This window comes from Numenius arquata, chromosome 1 (genome assembly GCF_964106895.1).
Source record: "Numenius arquata chromosome 1, bNumArq3.hap1.1, whole genome shotgun sequence".
NCBI lineage: Eukaryota > Metazoa > Chordata > Aves > Charadriiformes > Scolopacidae > Numenius > Numenius arquata.
Genome location: NC_133576.1, coordinates 130,179,636 through 130,194,442, shown reverse-complemented (window position 1 = coordinate 130,194,442; position 14,807 = coordinate 130,179,636). Strand labels below are relative to the sequence as shown.

The 14,807-nt window shown below is 38.6% G+C and overlaps 1 protein-coding gene across 1 annotated transcript in view; it reads left to right on the top strand.

Moving 5' to 3' along the window:
- Positions 1–14,411, top strand: part of MTNR1B (melatonin receptor 1B) — a 32,617-nt gene extending 18,206 nt beyond the window's left edge. Inside the window, exon 2 of the mRNA XM_074145775.1 lies at positions 13,543–14,411. Coding sequence (XP_074001876.1) covers positions 13,543–14,411 — 869 coding nt within the window. The remainder of the gene's footprint in view (positions 1–13,542) is intronic.
- The last annotated feature ends 396 nt before the right edge of the window (positions 14,412–14,807 follow it).

Genomic DNA, 14,807 nt, shown 5'->3' with positions numbered 1-14,807 from the left:
TTCGTGTATAATTTATTTTCAAGACAGGATTACAAGCCTGTGGGTAGCCTCAACCAGTGAGAATATGTGACATGTTTCCAATTAGTTTCTCATTCTCAGCTATTGCTTTTTAGGTTAATTATATCATAATCTAAGCAAAGTTTGAGTTAATTAATGGTTGGAAGACAAGCAGTCAATAAAATTGCAGGATGCTATAAGAAGGTATCACTGCTGATTCATTAATAAGGTAATGAATATTTGACGGAGTAACTAATCCTGGAAACCTTTTCCAAAAATATGAAAAACAAGAAGGTGATTGGTAGTAATCAGCATGGATTTACAAATGGAAAATCATACTTAACCAACCTGACAGCCTTCTATTATGACATGATTAGCTTGGTGGATGAGGCGAGAACACTGGGTGTTGTTTACTTTGTCTTTAGTAAAGCTTTTGACATTGTCTCCCGTAACATCCTCATAGGCAAGCTGACAAAGTAGGAGTTAGACAAGTGGACATAAGGTAGATTGAAAACTGGCTGAATAACTGGGCCTGGGGAGTTGTGGTCAGGGGCACAAAGTCCAGTAGGAAGGCAAGAGGTGTGCCTCAGAGGTCAATAATGGGACCACTATTTTTTAACTTCTTCATTAATGACCTGGACAATGAGGCAGACTGTACCCTCAGCAAGTTCACAGATGATACAAAACTAAGATGAGTGGCTGATAAGCCAGAAGGTCATGCTGCCATTCAGAAGGACCAGGACAGGGTGGAGAAATGGGCTGACAGGAACCTCATGAAGTTTCCCTCAACAAAGGGAAGTGTGAAGTTCTGTACCTGGGGAGGAACAACTGAACAGTCCCAGGCACCAATATATGTTGGTGGTCACCCAGCTGGAAAGCAGCTTGGCAGGTAAGGACCTGGGGGTCCTGGTGGACAACAAGCTGATCAAGAGCCAGCAATGCACTCTTGCATTTTTTTTTTTTTTTTTTTTTGCAGTGCATGAAAAAAGCAACCTGGCCTAGTGGGAGGTGTTCCTGCCAATGGCAGGGGGGTTGGAACTCAATGATCTTTAAGGTCCCTTCCAACTCTAACCATTCTATGATTCTATGATATATGTTTAAAGGTGGTAATTTTCCTGTAGCCTTACTGTGGTCTTTTATTGCTTACTGCCACTATTTTTCCATTCCTTTATTGCTCCAGTATGGAAAAGACTAAACAGGTAAAGAAAGTGAAGGTGGAAATATGTTTGCAATAGTATTAGTGCCTTCGCTTGTGTGTCATTTTATCTGTTAAACAAGATATAGCTTTTTGATAAATAATAGGAAGATAATAGTTTGTGTTGGCAGAACTCTGTATTCGCAGTATACAGAGATACTGAAAGCAGCTGGGAGGTAAACTCTCATGAAGCTTCTGCATCAGTAGGTTCTACCCTTAACTGAAACAAAAAAATAGTTTTCCAAAAGAGAAAACAAAACAGAACACCTCCTCACACTTTTAATTACATCAGCACAGTCACTTGGCAGAAAATGCTATATATAAATAACCTTCTGTTAAATAGAAAGGCCTAATACTGAGATAATGCAACAATTATTTGATTAACAGGGAACTGGTATCCTTATATGCCTTTGTCTTTTTACATTAGACATCATGATAGAAACGAAATTTAAAATTCAAAGTCCCCTACCAAAAGTTAGGTAGTACACTGGCATATTCTAGGTATTTTACTGGCATAAAATACAGTAGTAGAAAGTGCTGTGGAAATACAGAGCAGTTCTATTCAAGGACACAAAGCCTACCTGTCAGACCACTAAATCGAGTGCAAAAATGCTTGTTATTTGATTCACAGGTGGGGTTAGAGCCCATGGACAGCAGATTGTTTTCTGAATCACTTTTCACGTTAAGCAAGATTTTTGTTTCTTTTCTTACATTCTCTTTTGCAGTCATTAGAAGAAAAATCTGTAAAATGTTAATCAGATGTAGAAGCAGATTTTTTTACCATCTGTAAAAAGATGGTTTAACCACAGTGATTTGCCTTGAAAAAATTATCTACTGGTAAGCAAGGTGAAATAGTCTAATTTTACCTATGATTATGGTCCTAGGTATGAAACATTACTAAGCAATCCAGAGTCTAATTTCAGCACTGGACATTTGCTTCAAAGTTGAACAAAAAGTAACTCATTTGACATCCTGTAATTATGCCTTTACTTTGATAATCTCAAAACAATGTAATCCTCTTTAGTCACTCTTATAAAACACCTGGTAGGCTAGGACCATAAAGATTGTAAAACTTGCTATACAGTCAACTTCCTGGTTAAATATAAAGCAAGAATATCTGGTCTGCTTATGGAGAGAAAACAAATAGCGAAGTACATGACCTTCAAACACAATATTCTAACATAAAATATACAAAAGTGATTTCCATCTGAGCCTGATTTAATAAAAATGACAGTGGATTGTCCCAGCTTGCAGGTGTATTCACCCAGGAAATGAGAACTGCCCATAGGTGTGACTCGGTTCTTCACACAGACAGAAGTCAATCACTGCTGTTTCTGGACCACAGGTCACCAGGTCACTCACTTGGGTTACAGCTAGGGCTTACAGAGAGTGAGTCTGAATGGCTAGTTGCAGTTATTAGTGCTCAGAGATCATCAAAGTAGCATGTGGAAAAGGATTCTGAGTTCTGCAACCTGGGTAAACTGAACCTGGTATTTGGACATCTAGATAAGAAGGGAAATTCTAGCCTTGCTAAAGCCAGTGGGAATTGGTTTCCAAAAATATTTTTTCTAGGATATGGTGCCTCTTCCTTCTTTCTGTGTGACCCTCACCACAGTCCACCCTCCATCTGCAGGTCTGTAAACGTTTGTCAGTCAAGATTCTCTGTTTGGCTCAGATCATTATGTCTAGTCAGAGACTGTTCAGATTCTGCTGCCACAAGGATTCTGAAGACAGAAGAATGACCAAAACGAAGTCCCACCTACTCTAATCTGCACGTCTGACCAAGCAACTCTAGCTTGTTGGTAATGACCATGTCTTTTCTCTACCTACATAGTGGCAAGTACAATCTTAGATGCCCTCTGCTATTTAGTAGGTCAAGTAGAGCTCTCATTTGGTGCAAAATCAACAGTATCTTCCCCCTATTCCCCGGTGAAAACAGTGAATATCCCGTATAACTATCCATTCTTTACTAGAACAGGTCACCTAGAAAGGCTGCTGAGTCTCCATGGCTGGAGATAGTAAAAACCTGACTGAACATGTCCCTGAACAACCTGCTGCAGTTGACCCCTCTTTGAACAAGAGAATTGGACTAGACGATCTCTAGAGATCTATTCCAATATAAATGATTCTGTGGTTATATGCCTATGCCTATCACCCTTCATTTAGCTGTCCCACCACTATCATGACTCACAGGCCCAGCCTGAACAGAGTTTTTGTCTAGTCATTTTTCAAGGCTTTTACTGGCTCTCAAAGAAGACCTTAATTCAGGAAATGATCGTCACACACTTTGTCTGTATTGAGTTGCAACACAAACCAGCCAATGCTTCAGAAGAGAATACACGGTGGCTTTCTGTAAAAGCATTTAGTTTACTCATCTCTTTACATGCTGTTTGCAAACCTATGAGTATCATTATAAGATGAGTCATGTCAGTGTACTTCGCTTTAAGACCTTGTTTCCAAAATAAGCAGATGGCACAGACTGACAACAGCTTCTGAAGACATTCTTCTCCCTATGCATGTACAATAATGAGGCCTTCCAAAAGGTCAGAACAGAAAGGGTGAGACTTTTCCTCACAGAAAGATTATAACTGCCATTTTCATCAAGTATCATCTATTTTCTTCCATGGCAAAATAGGAAACAAGAAAAAGGAAAAGAAGATCATAATGAAGGGACTCCAGAGAATGTTAGAAGCCTGGCAACTTGTTAACCTAAGTGTTCACCATATTATATGTTCCCATGTACTATATTTATCGCAGTGTAGCAGAACCAATTTTAGAGAACTCCAAGACTCTCTTAGGATCCCCCACTGTGTCTGGGAGTTGAACATAGGAATCCCTAAAAGTACATAGCAGCAACAATGGGCTTGGATTTGATTTCTTTTTGTAGCTGCAACTAGTTTGCATGTACCTGCTTTGCATGTATTGGTTTCTGGTTGTGTAGCTGTCACAAGCTGCAAGTCCTTCATCTGGAGCCCTCACAGAGTAGTTGTGTAAATCACTGTGGAAATTACCACTTGCATGTCTTCATTTCCATAAGAGGTGATTCTAATACTTGAGCTGCTGAAAACACTCTGTTCTGTTTAAATAGGGCTACAAGGCAAAGCTCCAAGATACACCTTGTCGTAGGTAACCAAATCTCTTAGCTAACTGGTGCTGAGCATGTTCCATAGTCTGCAATAGTCCCAAATTTATTCACTTGATATATCTGAGGGTGGCAGAGCACTGGAATAGGCTGCCCAGAGAGGCGGTGGAGTGTCCTTCTCTGGAGACATTCAAAATCTGCCTGGATACATTCCTGTGCAACCTGCACGAGGAGGACCTGCTCTGGCAGGGGGCTGGATTAGATGATCTCCAGAGGTCCCTTCGAAACCCATATCATTCTGTGATTCTGTAATTCTGTGATCTGCTGGATATTTTTAATATCTTCTATAATATCTTGAGCCTTATATTTCAAAATAGGATTATTTTATATTCTGGTGTTTGTTTGTTGTATTTTTATTATTTTTTTAATTCAACTAATCAAGTGAATATTAAAAAAACCCAACCAAACACAAACCAACCAGCTTAACAAAACAAAATGTGTTTTGTTTGCACAAAATTATTTTCATTCTTCAATTTCCTGTCCTCCTTTCTAAAAGAAGTTGGAAGCTAAGTTATTCTAAGGACCTGAATGCTGTTTTGTTGCTGTAAGAGGAAAAAAAAACCCAACACAATTTCCTTTGACTCAAATTCAGGCTAAAGACAGTAGCAAAGATGAAGGTAATAGAAGATGAGCTAGCCTTTTATACAATATAAATTAGTATCTTCCAGGACACAATAAAATTTTGTCCAGAGTTTTTAGCAGTGAAATGTCATTACTTTGTTTGCTTCCACACTCAAGTCTTTTATAGTTGATCTGCACCGAGTTTTAGTTTTTTCTTTTTTTTTTTTTTAAAAAAATAACATCCTACAAAATGCTACATATTTCACTTTTTTTCTATGAAATACAGTACGCTGTTGGGAGACTGAAAAAAAAAGTTATTAACAGTAGTAGGTTGCCTAGCTATTTATAGGATCTGACTAGATGGCACCTGTTGTGTTTTACAGCTCTTCGTATTACCCACTTTGTCAGCAGTCAATGAGTTTTCATACTTGCAGTTGTTCCTGTAGGTTTCCTATTCTTCCTTGGTTGAAGCAATCAACAGCTGTGATTACTTCAAGTGAAGAAAAGGAAGCTGATATATACTGACAGATCCAGGAAACACAACTTCTTTCATGAATTAGTAAAAAAACAGTCTGGTTTTGTTGTTGCCCAGTGATTGTGCTCAGCAACTGGAGGTTTTGAAGCTGGGCCATCAGTGGTGCCCATGGTGGGGAGCTCTCAGAGTAGATGTCTTAGCTTCATTCACTGTATGAAAAGCAATAGTACCCTAGATAGAGACATTATCTCAGCAACAACAGGTGCTTTTCGCCGTCCTAGACCACCCTGAAGGCAAGATCTTGACTTCACTGTGAGGGCATTGGTATAAAGCATCTTTACCCCTGAGCCTGCTACAATATGCAGCTTAGTTGCAGGTGGCTAGATATAGAGAACAAGGTTATTGCCCCTTCAAACATTTTGTCAACAAAATCAGGCCAATTGTATAGAGGAGTGGCTGGCAAAGATGTGAACAAGAATGCCATACCACTCCATCACAATAGGGGAGCCCGAGAAGATGTGCTTCTGAATGGTGGCACTGAAACCTACAGTTGTATTGGTACAGACCAAGGGCATAGCTAGCCTCATACTCTGTCTTTGAGTGTAGATGTAAGCAGAAACTCAGGAAAAAAAACCCAGAGCAATCCTGTATGATACTTCTTCTTTATTCTGTCAACTTGTGATTCGTTCCAGCTCAGAGGATTTAATGAACCTAGTATGTTGTGTCTGTTTAGTAACCTTCAACTGATGTCTTTTTCAAGTACTTTTCCATCCTTCCCTTGGATACAGGCAGAATTTTTTCACCTGCAAGATCTGTTAAGGAGTTCTACAGGTTTAGTACCTATTGCAGCAACTATCCCATTTTGTTTGCTTTGAATTTGACTAGCTTCACTTAATAGCTCTAGCTCTTCTACTGGCTCCATCTCTTAGAACCAGTATGCCACCACGGTGTCATTTTGGAGCAGTGACCTGCAGACGCACTGTCATTTTTTCCAGAGTGTGCCCAATGGAGGTGTTATTATCTAATAGAGAACAGCAAGGCTCATGAACCTGGAGTGTTCTTCCTAATCTGTGTCTTGGGAGAGTCTCAGTTTCCCACCTGTTAAATCATGAGAAGCGTTTTTTAATTTTTTTTGTTCTTTGAAACTTACTGATGAAAGGAACTCTACAATATAAGTGATAACCTGTGCGTTCTGGTTCTCAGGTGAAATTCTTGAGCATAACCTAGAAAGAGACAAGCAGACTAACCCCAGAAGAGCAGCAGGGCTGGTGAGTAGGGCACTCTCTTGGGACAATGAGAGACATAGGCACTAGTCTTTTTTCAAAGAAAGGCTCTTCTACCATGAAAGTGTCCTAACCACTAAGTGATAGCGAATTCTCTAGGAGAGTCTTGCTGCTTCTGCTTCCCCTTTTCTCTCTGAAAACACTCAATACCAGGAATATTCCTGCAATCTCAGAAGCCCAGAAAAGTAGTTATCACCCCATAAATATACTCTCTGATTAGTGATCAGACTTTTGCTGTGGAAAAAACAACCACTTGCTTTTGCCTTCTGCCCTGCTATAGAGTGCGATGTATTGTCTCTGCTGTGGCTGGTGCACTAGGTGGCAATAGAGAGTCACCACTGCTCGCATCAGAGCAAGCCACAGGTGAGCAAAATTATACACCTAGGAGTTACAAATCTCGAACTTTTGCTAAATTTTTACAACACAGCACTAGAAATATTTTTTTGCACCTGCAGTCTGTTACAAAACTCATGGCAAAAAACTCTCTTCAAGTACCGGTGCTCCCATATTTAACAACAGGGAGAAGAAGCCTGAGCACACATTAAAAAATGGCTGCTTTGTTCACTGGGTTATACTCATACCTAGCTGTCAAGCATCCAAAATCATGCACTCAAAAGTGTATTAATCAACAATGCAACTCAGGTGCCTCTTTTCAGCAAGACTGTGTTGACACTTGAGAGCTATGGTTTATAAGCTCAAAATTCAGCTCCTAGAAGTGTAGCTTCCAGCACCAACTCATAGTTGCAGTCCAAGACCGCAAGTCTGTCCCAATCCAGCAGTCTGCAAGTCACTAAGCCACAATCTCAAGCCCCTTTTTACATGCTGAGCTTCTATTCCTGTGAATCCTGCATTCTTTGCATTGCAGCACAGCTTGAGAAAGGGGTGTACAGAGTGTTCTCCACTAAACTGTTGGTATTGTTTTACCTTAAAATGAAAAGTTGCTCTTCTCATCTTCTACATAACAGCATATTGCTTTCATCCAGAAAATTGATGACTAAGGTTTAAACCCTTGTTAGATTTGGATTCCAGAATTTTCTGTGAAAATACAGATGTCTAACTTTCATGGTGTCTAGGCCTGAATTTCTTCTGAACAGAAAGCTCTCCCAAAGTCTTTGGGTAGCTGCACAATAAAAGGGGAACTGCCACAGTAAATACTCCCCTTTTGCTCTGCTTACAATACTCCCAGTGATGGTAGAGAGTTGTCCTTATACATATCACAGGATAATTATACTAACCAAATATTTTAAACAGTTTCATAGAACATACATTTTCTAAAAAGAAGGAAGATGAACGTTCCTTAGATCAAAGACCAGCCTTGACTCATTGTCTATGTTATATTTTTTGCTATAGTCTCTAAAATACTGTGGTTCTAGTAAAAACATGTTGCCTGTCCCTTTTCATTACATGAATGTCTGCAGTATATCTCACTAATATCTGAAATCATGAAACATTACTACAAAGCAGCATATTGCCACGTTTAAACTATCATATTCAAAGAAAACAAAAACCCATCTGGCATTTGTTTGGAGCATTATGTTAAACCTTCTGTTAGTAACACTCTGATGAACATTATAGTAGATTAGCATGTCTCAGTAAATCAAAGATTACCCTAGGTATTGGCCTATAGTGTCATATGGAATTCAAATGTCAATGTGTGAAAGACAATTCTCTGCTCCACCTGCTGCTGGTGTCCGCTTCTGATGGCTTCATTCCTACTGACATGAATGGAGTTACATCTGAATTAGGCTAGCAGATTGGTTTTTTTCAGATGGATTGTGAGAAAAAAAAGAGTTGACATGGGTGATTTTAAATAGATTTAAAAGTTATCTATTTAAACAAAAAAAATCAAGAACTACAAGAGCTTAAACACTGTAAAAAAATTACTAATAAAAGAAGCCAGTTAGAGTTAGAGTTAGAGACAAAGTTAGAGACAAAAATTGTAGTGAGGAAGTAAGAAGCATCAGCCTTTCTCCAGGAGCAGCTAACGTCTCCCTGCATGATATTTGAGCCAAATATGCCGAGCCATTCTAGAAAAAGAAACAAAAACCTACTCAGTCCCTAGTTCTGCCTGCCTGCCTGGTGCCAGTTCTTCAGTCCCTCCAGAGCCATGTTTTCTTTCCGCGTTAAAGAGCAAACCTTAAGAAGAACCCCCACAATGAAGCCTGAAATGAGCTGCAAGAATTATAGGAACTGAAGCCCAGTAGAAAATATTATAGGTCAGAAAATGTAGGTGTCGCTGGCAGCATCAGCCAGGGCTTCCATTTAAAAGCCACTACCTGGAAGTTTAGCAGAAGTCTGGGCTCTGAAAGCATAACCTTCTATCTTATTATGTAAACCTTTCATAAAATATGCCAAAAACTAACTGAAATTTTGGGAAAAGCAATCAGTTGAAGAAACAGTAAGTATCTGTGTGTACATGGACATATAATGAAGAAGCTCCAGGAATGGGACCAGCTACACAGTTGCATCACAGTAATCATCTGTTTTGCCGAAATCCTGAACTCTGAGGTGGAAACCCACTCATACCTTGCTCAGGTTTCCATGCAGGCTGGTGCTAAGAGTAATCTGCTGTTTAAACGGTTTGTCTGAGCAGATTGGTCCTTAGTTTCAGTCTCAGGGCTATTCTTATACAACCAGGAGTGGAGACAGACACGTGGAGTCAATTTTACACCAATTTGCTCTTAGTCAAGTATGCTTCTATTTTAACTGGTCCAGACCTTGAGACTCACTTTAATGAGGATTCAGTAGGGTCTGGAGCCTGGAAATTATATTTAAGCCTGGTGCTCAAAAGGTGATATTGCACAAGAAAGTTCAAGATAATACTTCAACAGAGCTGCATAGTTTCTATTACTGATTAGTAATTATAGACAAGGGGAGATTAAAGAGGTACAGTCTTCTTGACTGAAGGATGGATTGCTTTCTTCAAGCTGTTACATATGCTTCTTCAATCTCCATACTGGTCTAAACTCAATAGATCCAATAAGCCACTTGCTGTAGTGAATCCTGGCCAACATGCCTTGGGATTAATGCACTGCTGTTTGTCTGAAGTTAAGATCTGCTCTTCTAAAAGTTGTAGGAACTATCAAAGGGGTTTAGGCTTTGATTTTTGTTCATTTACATCCAAATATAATGCAAGTACTTAATTTTTGTCATTGTTGTTACTCTTATTGTACGGACCAAATGCTTTCAGCATTTCACCTTCTTCTTAATTAGCAGTCTTTATTTCACTGAATCACAGAATCACGAATGATATGGGGTTGGAAGGGACCTCTGGATATCATCTAGTCCAACCCCCCTGCCAAAGCAGGTCCACCTAGAGCAGGTTGCACAGGAACTTGTCCAGGCGGAACTTGTCCTTAGCCCTTAAATGTCCTGATTTTATCAGAAAGTTTGTTCTGTGACTAAATTCCTACAATAGAAAGTCATATCAAGATTACAAGAGGGTGTGAAGTTCCCTTTTTTCTTGTTAATTGGGGCAACAAAACCAATATGCAAGAACGCTTCATGAAATATTGATCTAGTTCTGTTGCACCCAAAGTCAATATCAGAACTTATTTTCTTTTTTATGCACCCAACTACCAAGGTTCAAAACAGTGCAAATGTGTATCTTTTTTAGTCCCTGGCTAGATATTTTGCTTTTAGTAGCTACTGCTGGTAATTAAGGTGTCTTTCCATTCCAGTGAGCAAATGTTTTTCTTATGAATGAATGTAATCTTTTGTCTGATGAAACTGAAATCGAGCAACAAAGTCCATCAGGTAAATTATGGAAATAATTATAATAATTCCAAGTAGATGAGCATTCTCTGGTTTCTATTTTGTTACAGACAACAAAAAGTTACCTCTTTGGTTGTCTTACAAACGTAATTATAGCCACTCCAAATGCTGTGTCTTAGGTCTATCAAGGGACATTTACATTCTCCAAGCATGTAGAAGACGCCTAAGACCTTCGATTCTTCAAAATGTTGATTATTTATTTGTTATGAATAAGAAAAGTTTCTCTCTACTTTTGTAGATTATTCATTGCAGTAATGTCATATTAAACTTCATTCCAGTCAGCCACATGGAAAGAAAAAAACATTGGACCTTGCTTTGCAGTGCAGTGTGAACACTCGGCCCTGCAAACAGCCATAAAAGTGACAAATCATTTCTGGCCTTTATAGATATTGCACTGTTTTTCTTCTCTGTTGTAAAGTGGTTGTTGTTTTTTTTTTTGACAAGTTCATTACTAACTGTCCTTATTCATTACAGTCAGAATTTTCAAGAAGTCCTAAACTACGTACAAAACTTTGAAATTCTGTTGCCAAATGTACTTTACAGTGATTTTCCAAATATGATTGAAAGAGCTGAATGCCCACTTCATTTTAACTAAACAATTACATTTTAGATATAAGCTAATGCCAAGAGGCCTTAGAGATTAGATTAATCTTAGCACACATCCCAAACTAAATCTTTCTCCAAAAGGCATTCTAAAAGAGAAAAAAGTCTCTTTCTTCCCTTCTTTCTTTCATTCTCTCTTTCTTTCTTTCTATACTCCTGACTTCTCTATCTTCTGTCAGATACAGTGATAAAAAAACATAAGAGAAATTCTTGTCGCCATGGTGTAATTGCATTCAGATAAAGAAGCCCCTGCTCCTTTGTTAATCTTGTCTTTTATCCTATTTATCATATGGCTAGAAGAGGTCTTCAAAGTCATCTCAGCCTTCCAATGCTCAAAACAGGGATCAGCTGTATTTAGGCCAGTACTGAAAAATGTTTATTTAACTTTTTATTACAACCTCCAATGGCAGACTCAAAGCAAGATTTTCCAGCACTTACTTTTTGTTGCCATCAAAATGTTTTTCTCAATGCCTAATTTGAAACTTCCTTGTTGTGACTGAAATTTGTTTGTGTTCATCATAGTCATGGGAATGGATTATCCTTCCTGCTTTGCTTATATGAAATTGTCATGTCCCCCTCAATCATCTTCCTAGTTTGTTTAATCTTTCCTCAAAAAAAAATGTTTTGCTCTAATTAGAGTTTCCTTCTTTCTGGAAGTGAAAATCCCCAAACTGGAGACATTTTTCTAATACCCTAGCAATCTTGAGTAAGGCAGAAAAATTACTTCATGTGGTTTTGCATCTGAAAATTATGTTTATTTTTTTCACAACAGCATGACATTAATGAATTGTATTCAGTATGGTGCATATAAGCCAGCAGGAAATGTCTCCTTGTGCAGGTCCAACAACAAACTCAAATAGAAACCACTCAATCCTAAAGCAGGGAGTGACTGTGCCTTGGGAGGGCACAAAAACCAACACACTGCTATTGGTTCTAAGGCAAATAACGTGGAATTGCCTTACATCCAGTACCATATCAGTGCACTGTAGCTGTGAAACCACTTGTGTGGCCTTTAAAGTATATAGGGAGTGTGAGATAGTTTGCTAAAAGTATAGCAAGGACCCGTCTAAAATAAGTTGTACACCGCTCTTGAGATGAGCCATGTTTCTCTAACTACAGATGGATGATCCTGCTTTCAGTTAAGTTCACTAGCTGCTGGGAAAAACCTGATGAGCATGCTCTTCCCCTAAAGTGTGTGGGAGAAAGGGAGCTCCCAATTCCTTAATTCAGGTTAAGCAAGCTACAGATGCAGAGCAGATGGAGTAAACAGTATACAGGTGAAATTCTGCCATTTTTTGAGGAGTTTAATCCTACGTGGTTGTTGATTTTATGGCTGCCAGCTAATGACATCCTTATCCACAGCATTATTTCTGTACTTAAAACTAAATGGAAAACTGCTTTCCCAGATGAGAACTAGAAAGCTCAGAATTTGTAGAACTGAGCATCTAACTGCTCTTTTCAAAAAATAATTATGTTCCACACACAATTTTAAAAGCTATTTGGGTCTTTTGCACATCTGTTCATGGTTTGAAGGACTTTAAGCAAAAAAGTGAGTATGCAAACCAGAAATGTGTTTTATGCTACTTAAATGACAAGAATCTAAAGTTAGTGCCTCTATTTTCTGCCTCCTGGGAAGTTCCTAGAGAATGATTTCACATTTATTTTTCAGGAATACAGTTTACTATCTCACTATTTTATTAAAGCATCCTTAGATACAATGACCAGAAATTTCATACTGATGAAAAGGACACTGTTTAAAGAGAGACAATGTCTCAAACATGTCACTAAAATTTCTTTAAATGTCATCAGAAAAAAAGGACCTAAAGGCTCCTTCCATTAATTTTCTCTTGCATTCATGCATTTTTCCTTTATATAATGAAATATGCCTTTCTACAGAAGGTGGTGAAGGCAATTCACTCTTACTTAGTCAATCCAATGGGAAAATAACTGCAGTACAGGTAGGCCATTCATGCAGAAAATGTCTATACTATAGACCATTGTGTGGCAATTTAGAATATGCATAATACAACAAATACCTCTAATCCCTAGAGACCTAGACTTTGTATATCCTTCCTGTTGATACCTGTCAAGCCTGTTAGCATTCCGGTGATAGGTTAGAATGGCATAATGGCTTGCCTACCTGGCACAACTTAGAATTTTTTTCTTTTTCACCTTCCAACTATGGACTTAGCCACACTGAAAAAACTCAACACATGCTTATGTAATGGCTCGCTGATGGTTATGTATAATAAAGGTTAAAATAGAAGGGAGGGTATGATTCAATCACCAACAGATTTGAAACATCTTGTTGCTATAGATATTTCCATGGTGTTCTAAACTGAATTGTAAAATTATTTCCCATACAGACCTATTGGTCCTAAAGACCTGACACTTGCTGACATTATCAATAATTTAGCATTGCAGATATCCAAAATAATAAATCATATTTTCTTCTTGTTCACAACTATGCTTGCTTTCAGACTTACATCTATGTCTTTTTCTTTTTCCCCAGGTAACGCCTTTGTGGTGAGCCTAGCTTTGGCTGATCTGGTGGTGGCCTTGTATCCATACCCACTGGTTCTCTTAGCTATTTTCCACAATGGATGGACGTTGGGTGAAACGCACTGTAAAGTGAGTGGCTTTGTGATGGGACTAAGTGTAATAGGCTCTATTTTCAACATCACTGCAATTGCAATAAACCGATATTGCTACATATGCCATAGTTTTGCCTATGACAAAGTGTACAGCTGTTGGAACACAATGCTGTATGTCTCCTTAGTCTGGATATTAACAGTAATTGCAACTGTGCCAAATTTTTTTGTTGGCTCTTTAAAGTATGATCCACGCATCTATTCATGCACATTTGTTCAGACTGCAAGCTCCTACTATACGATAGCTGTTGTGGTAATTCACTTCATCGTCCCCATCACCATTGTGAGCTTCTGCTACCTTCGAATTTGGGTTTTAGTGCTTCAAGTCAGAAGACGAGTCAAATCAGAAACAAAGCCAAGGTTGAAGCCAAGTGACTTCAGAAACTTTCTTACCATGTTTGTAGTTTTTGTGATTTTTGCCTTCTGCTGGGCACCTCTCAACTTCATTGGACTGGCTGTAGCTATCGATCCTATGGAAATGGCACCAAAAGTTCCTGAATGGTTATTCATTATAAGCTACTTCATGGCCTATTTCAACAGCTGCCTTAATGCAATAATATACGGACTTCTTAACCAGAATTTTCGGAATGAATACAAACGAATCTTAATGTCACTGTGGATGCCAAGGCTTTTCTTCCAGGACACATCCAAAGGAGGAACTGATGGTCAGAAGAGCAAGCCTTCTCCTGCTTTAAACAACAATGACCAAATGAAAACTGATACCTTGTGAATGGGTAATAATCAATGCAGCAGTTTGTCATGAAGAAACCCAAGAATATCATTATAATGTTCTGGTCTTTCTTGCTTACTTTTTGAGCGCTTTCCATTTGGATGGCACTTTGTGACTGGAATACTGTCTTCTTGATAAAGCACATTGCTGTCAATTCATGATTTATACAAGATATCAATTGAAAATGCATTTCAGAATTAAAGCTTCAGGTCAGTGCAAGCTGTTTTAGTTCTGAGAGCTGAATTCTGCCCCCAGATATATGAATGAGGCGGTTTTTTACTTCAGTGGGAGTTTTGCATTCTTTATACAAGATCAGGATACATTTCTTGGAAGATGTAGTGAAAGTTCTTGTCTATGGGCACAGCAGCTCATCAAGGCTGTAAAGTGATATTTCCC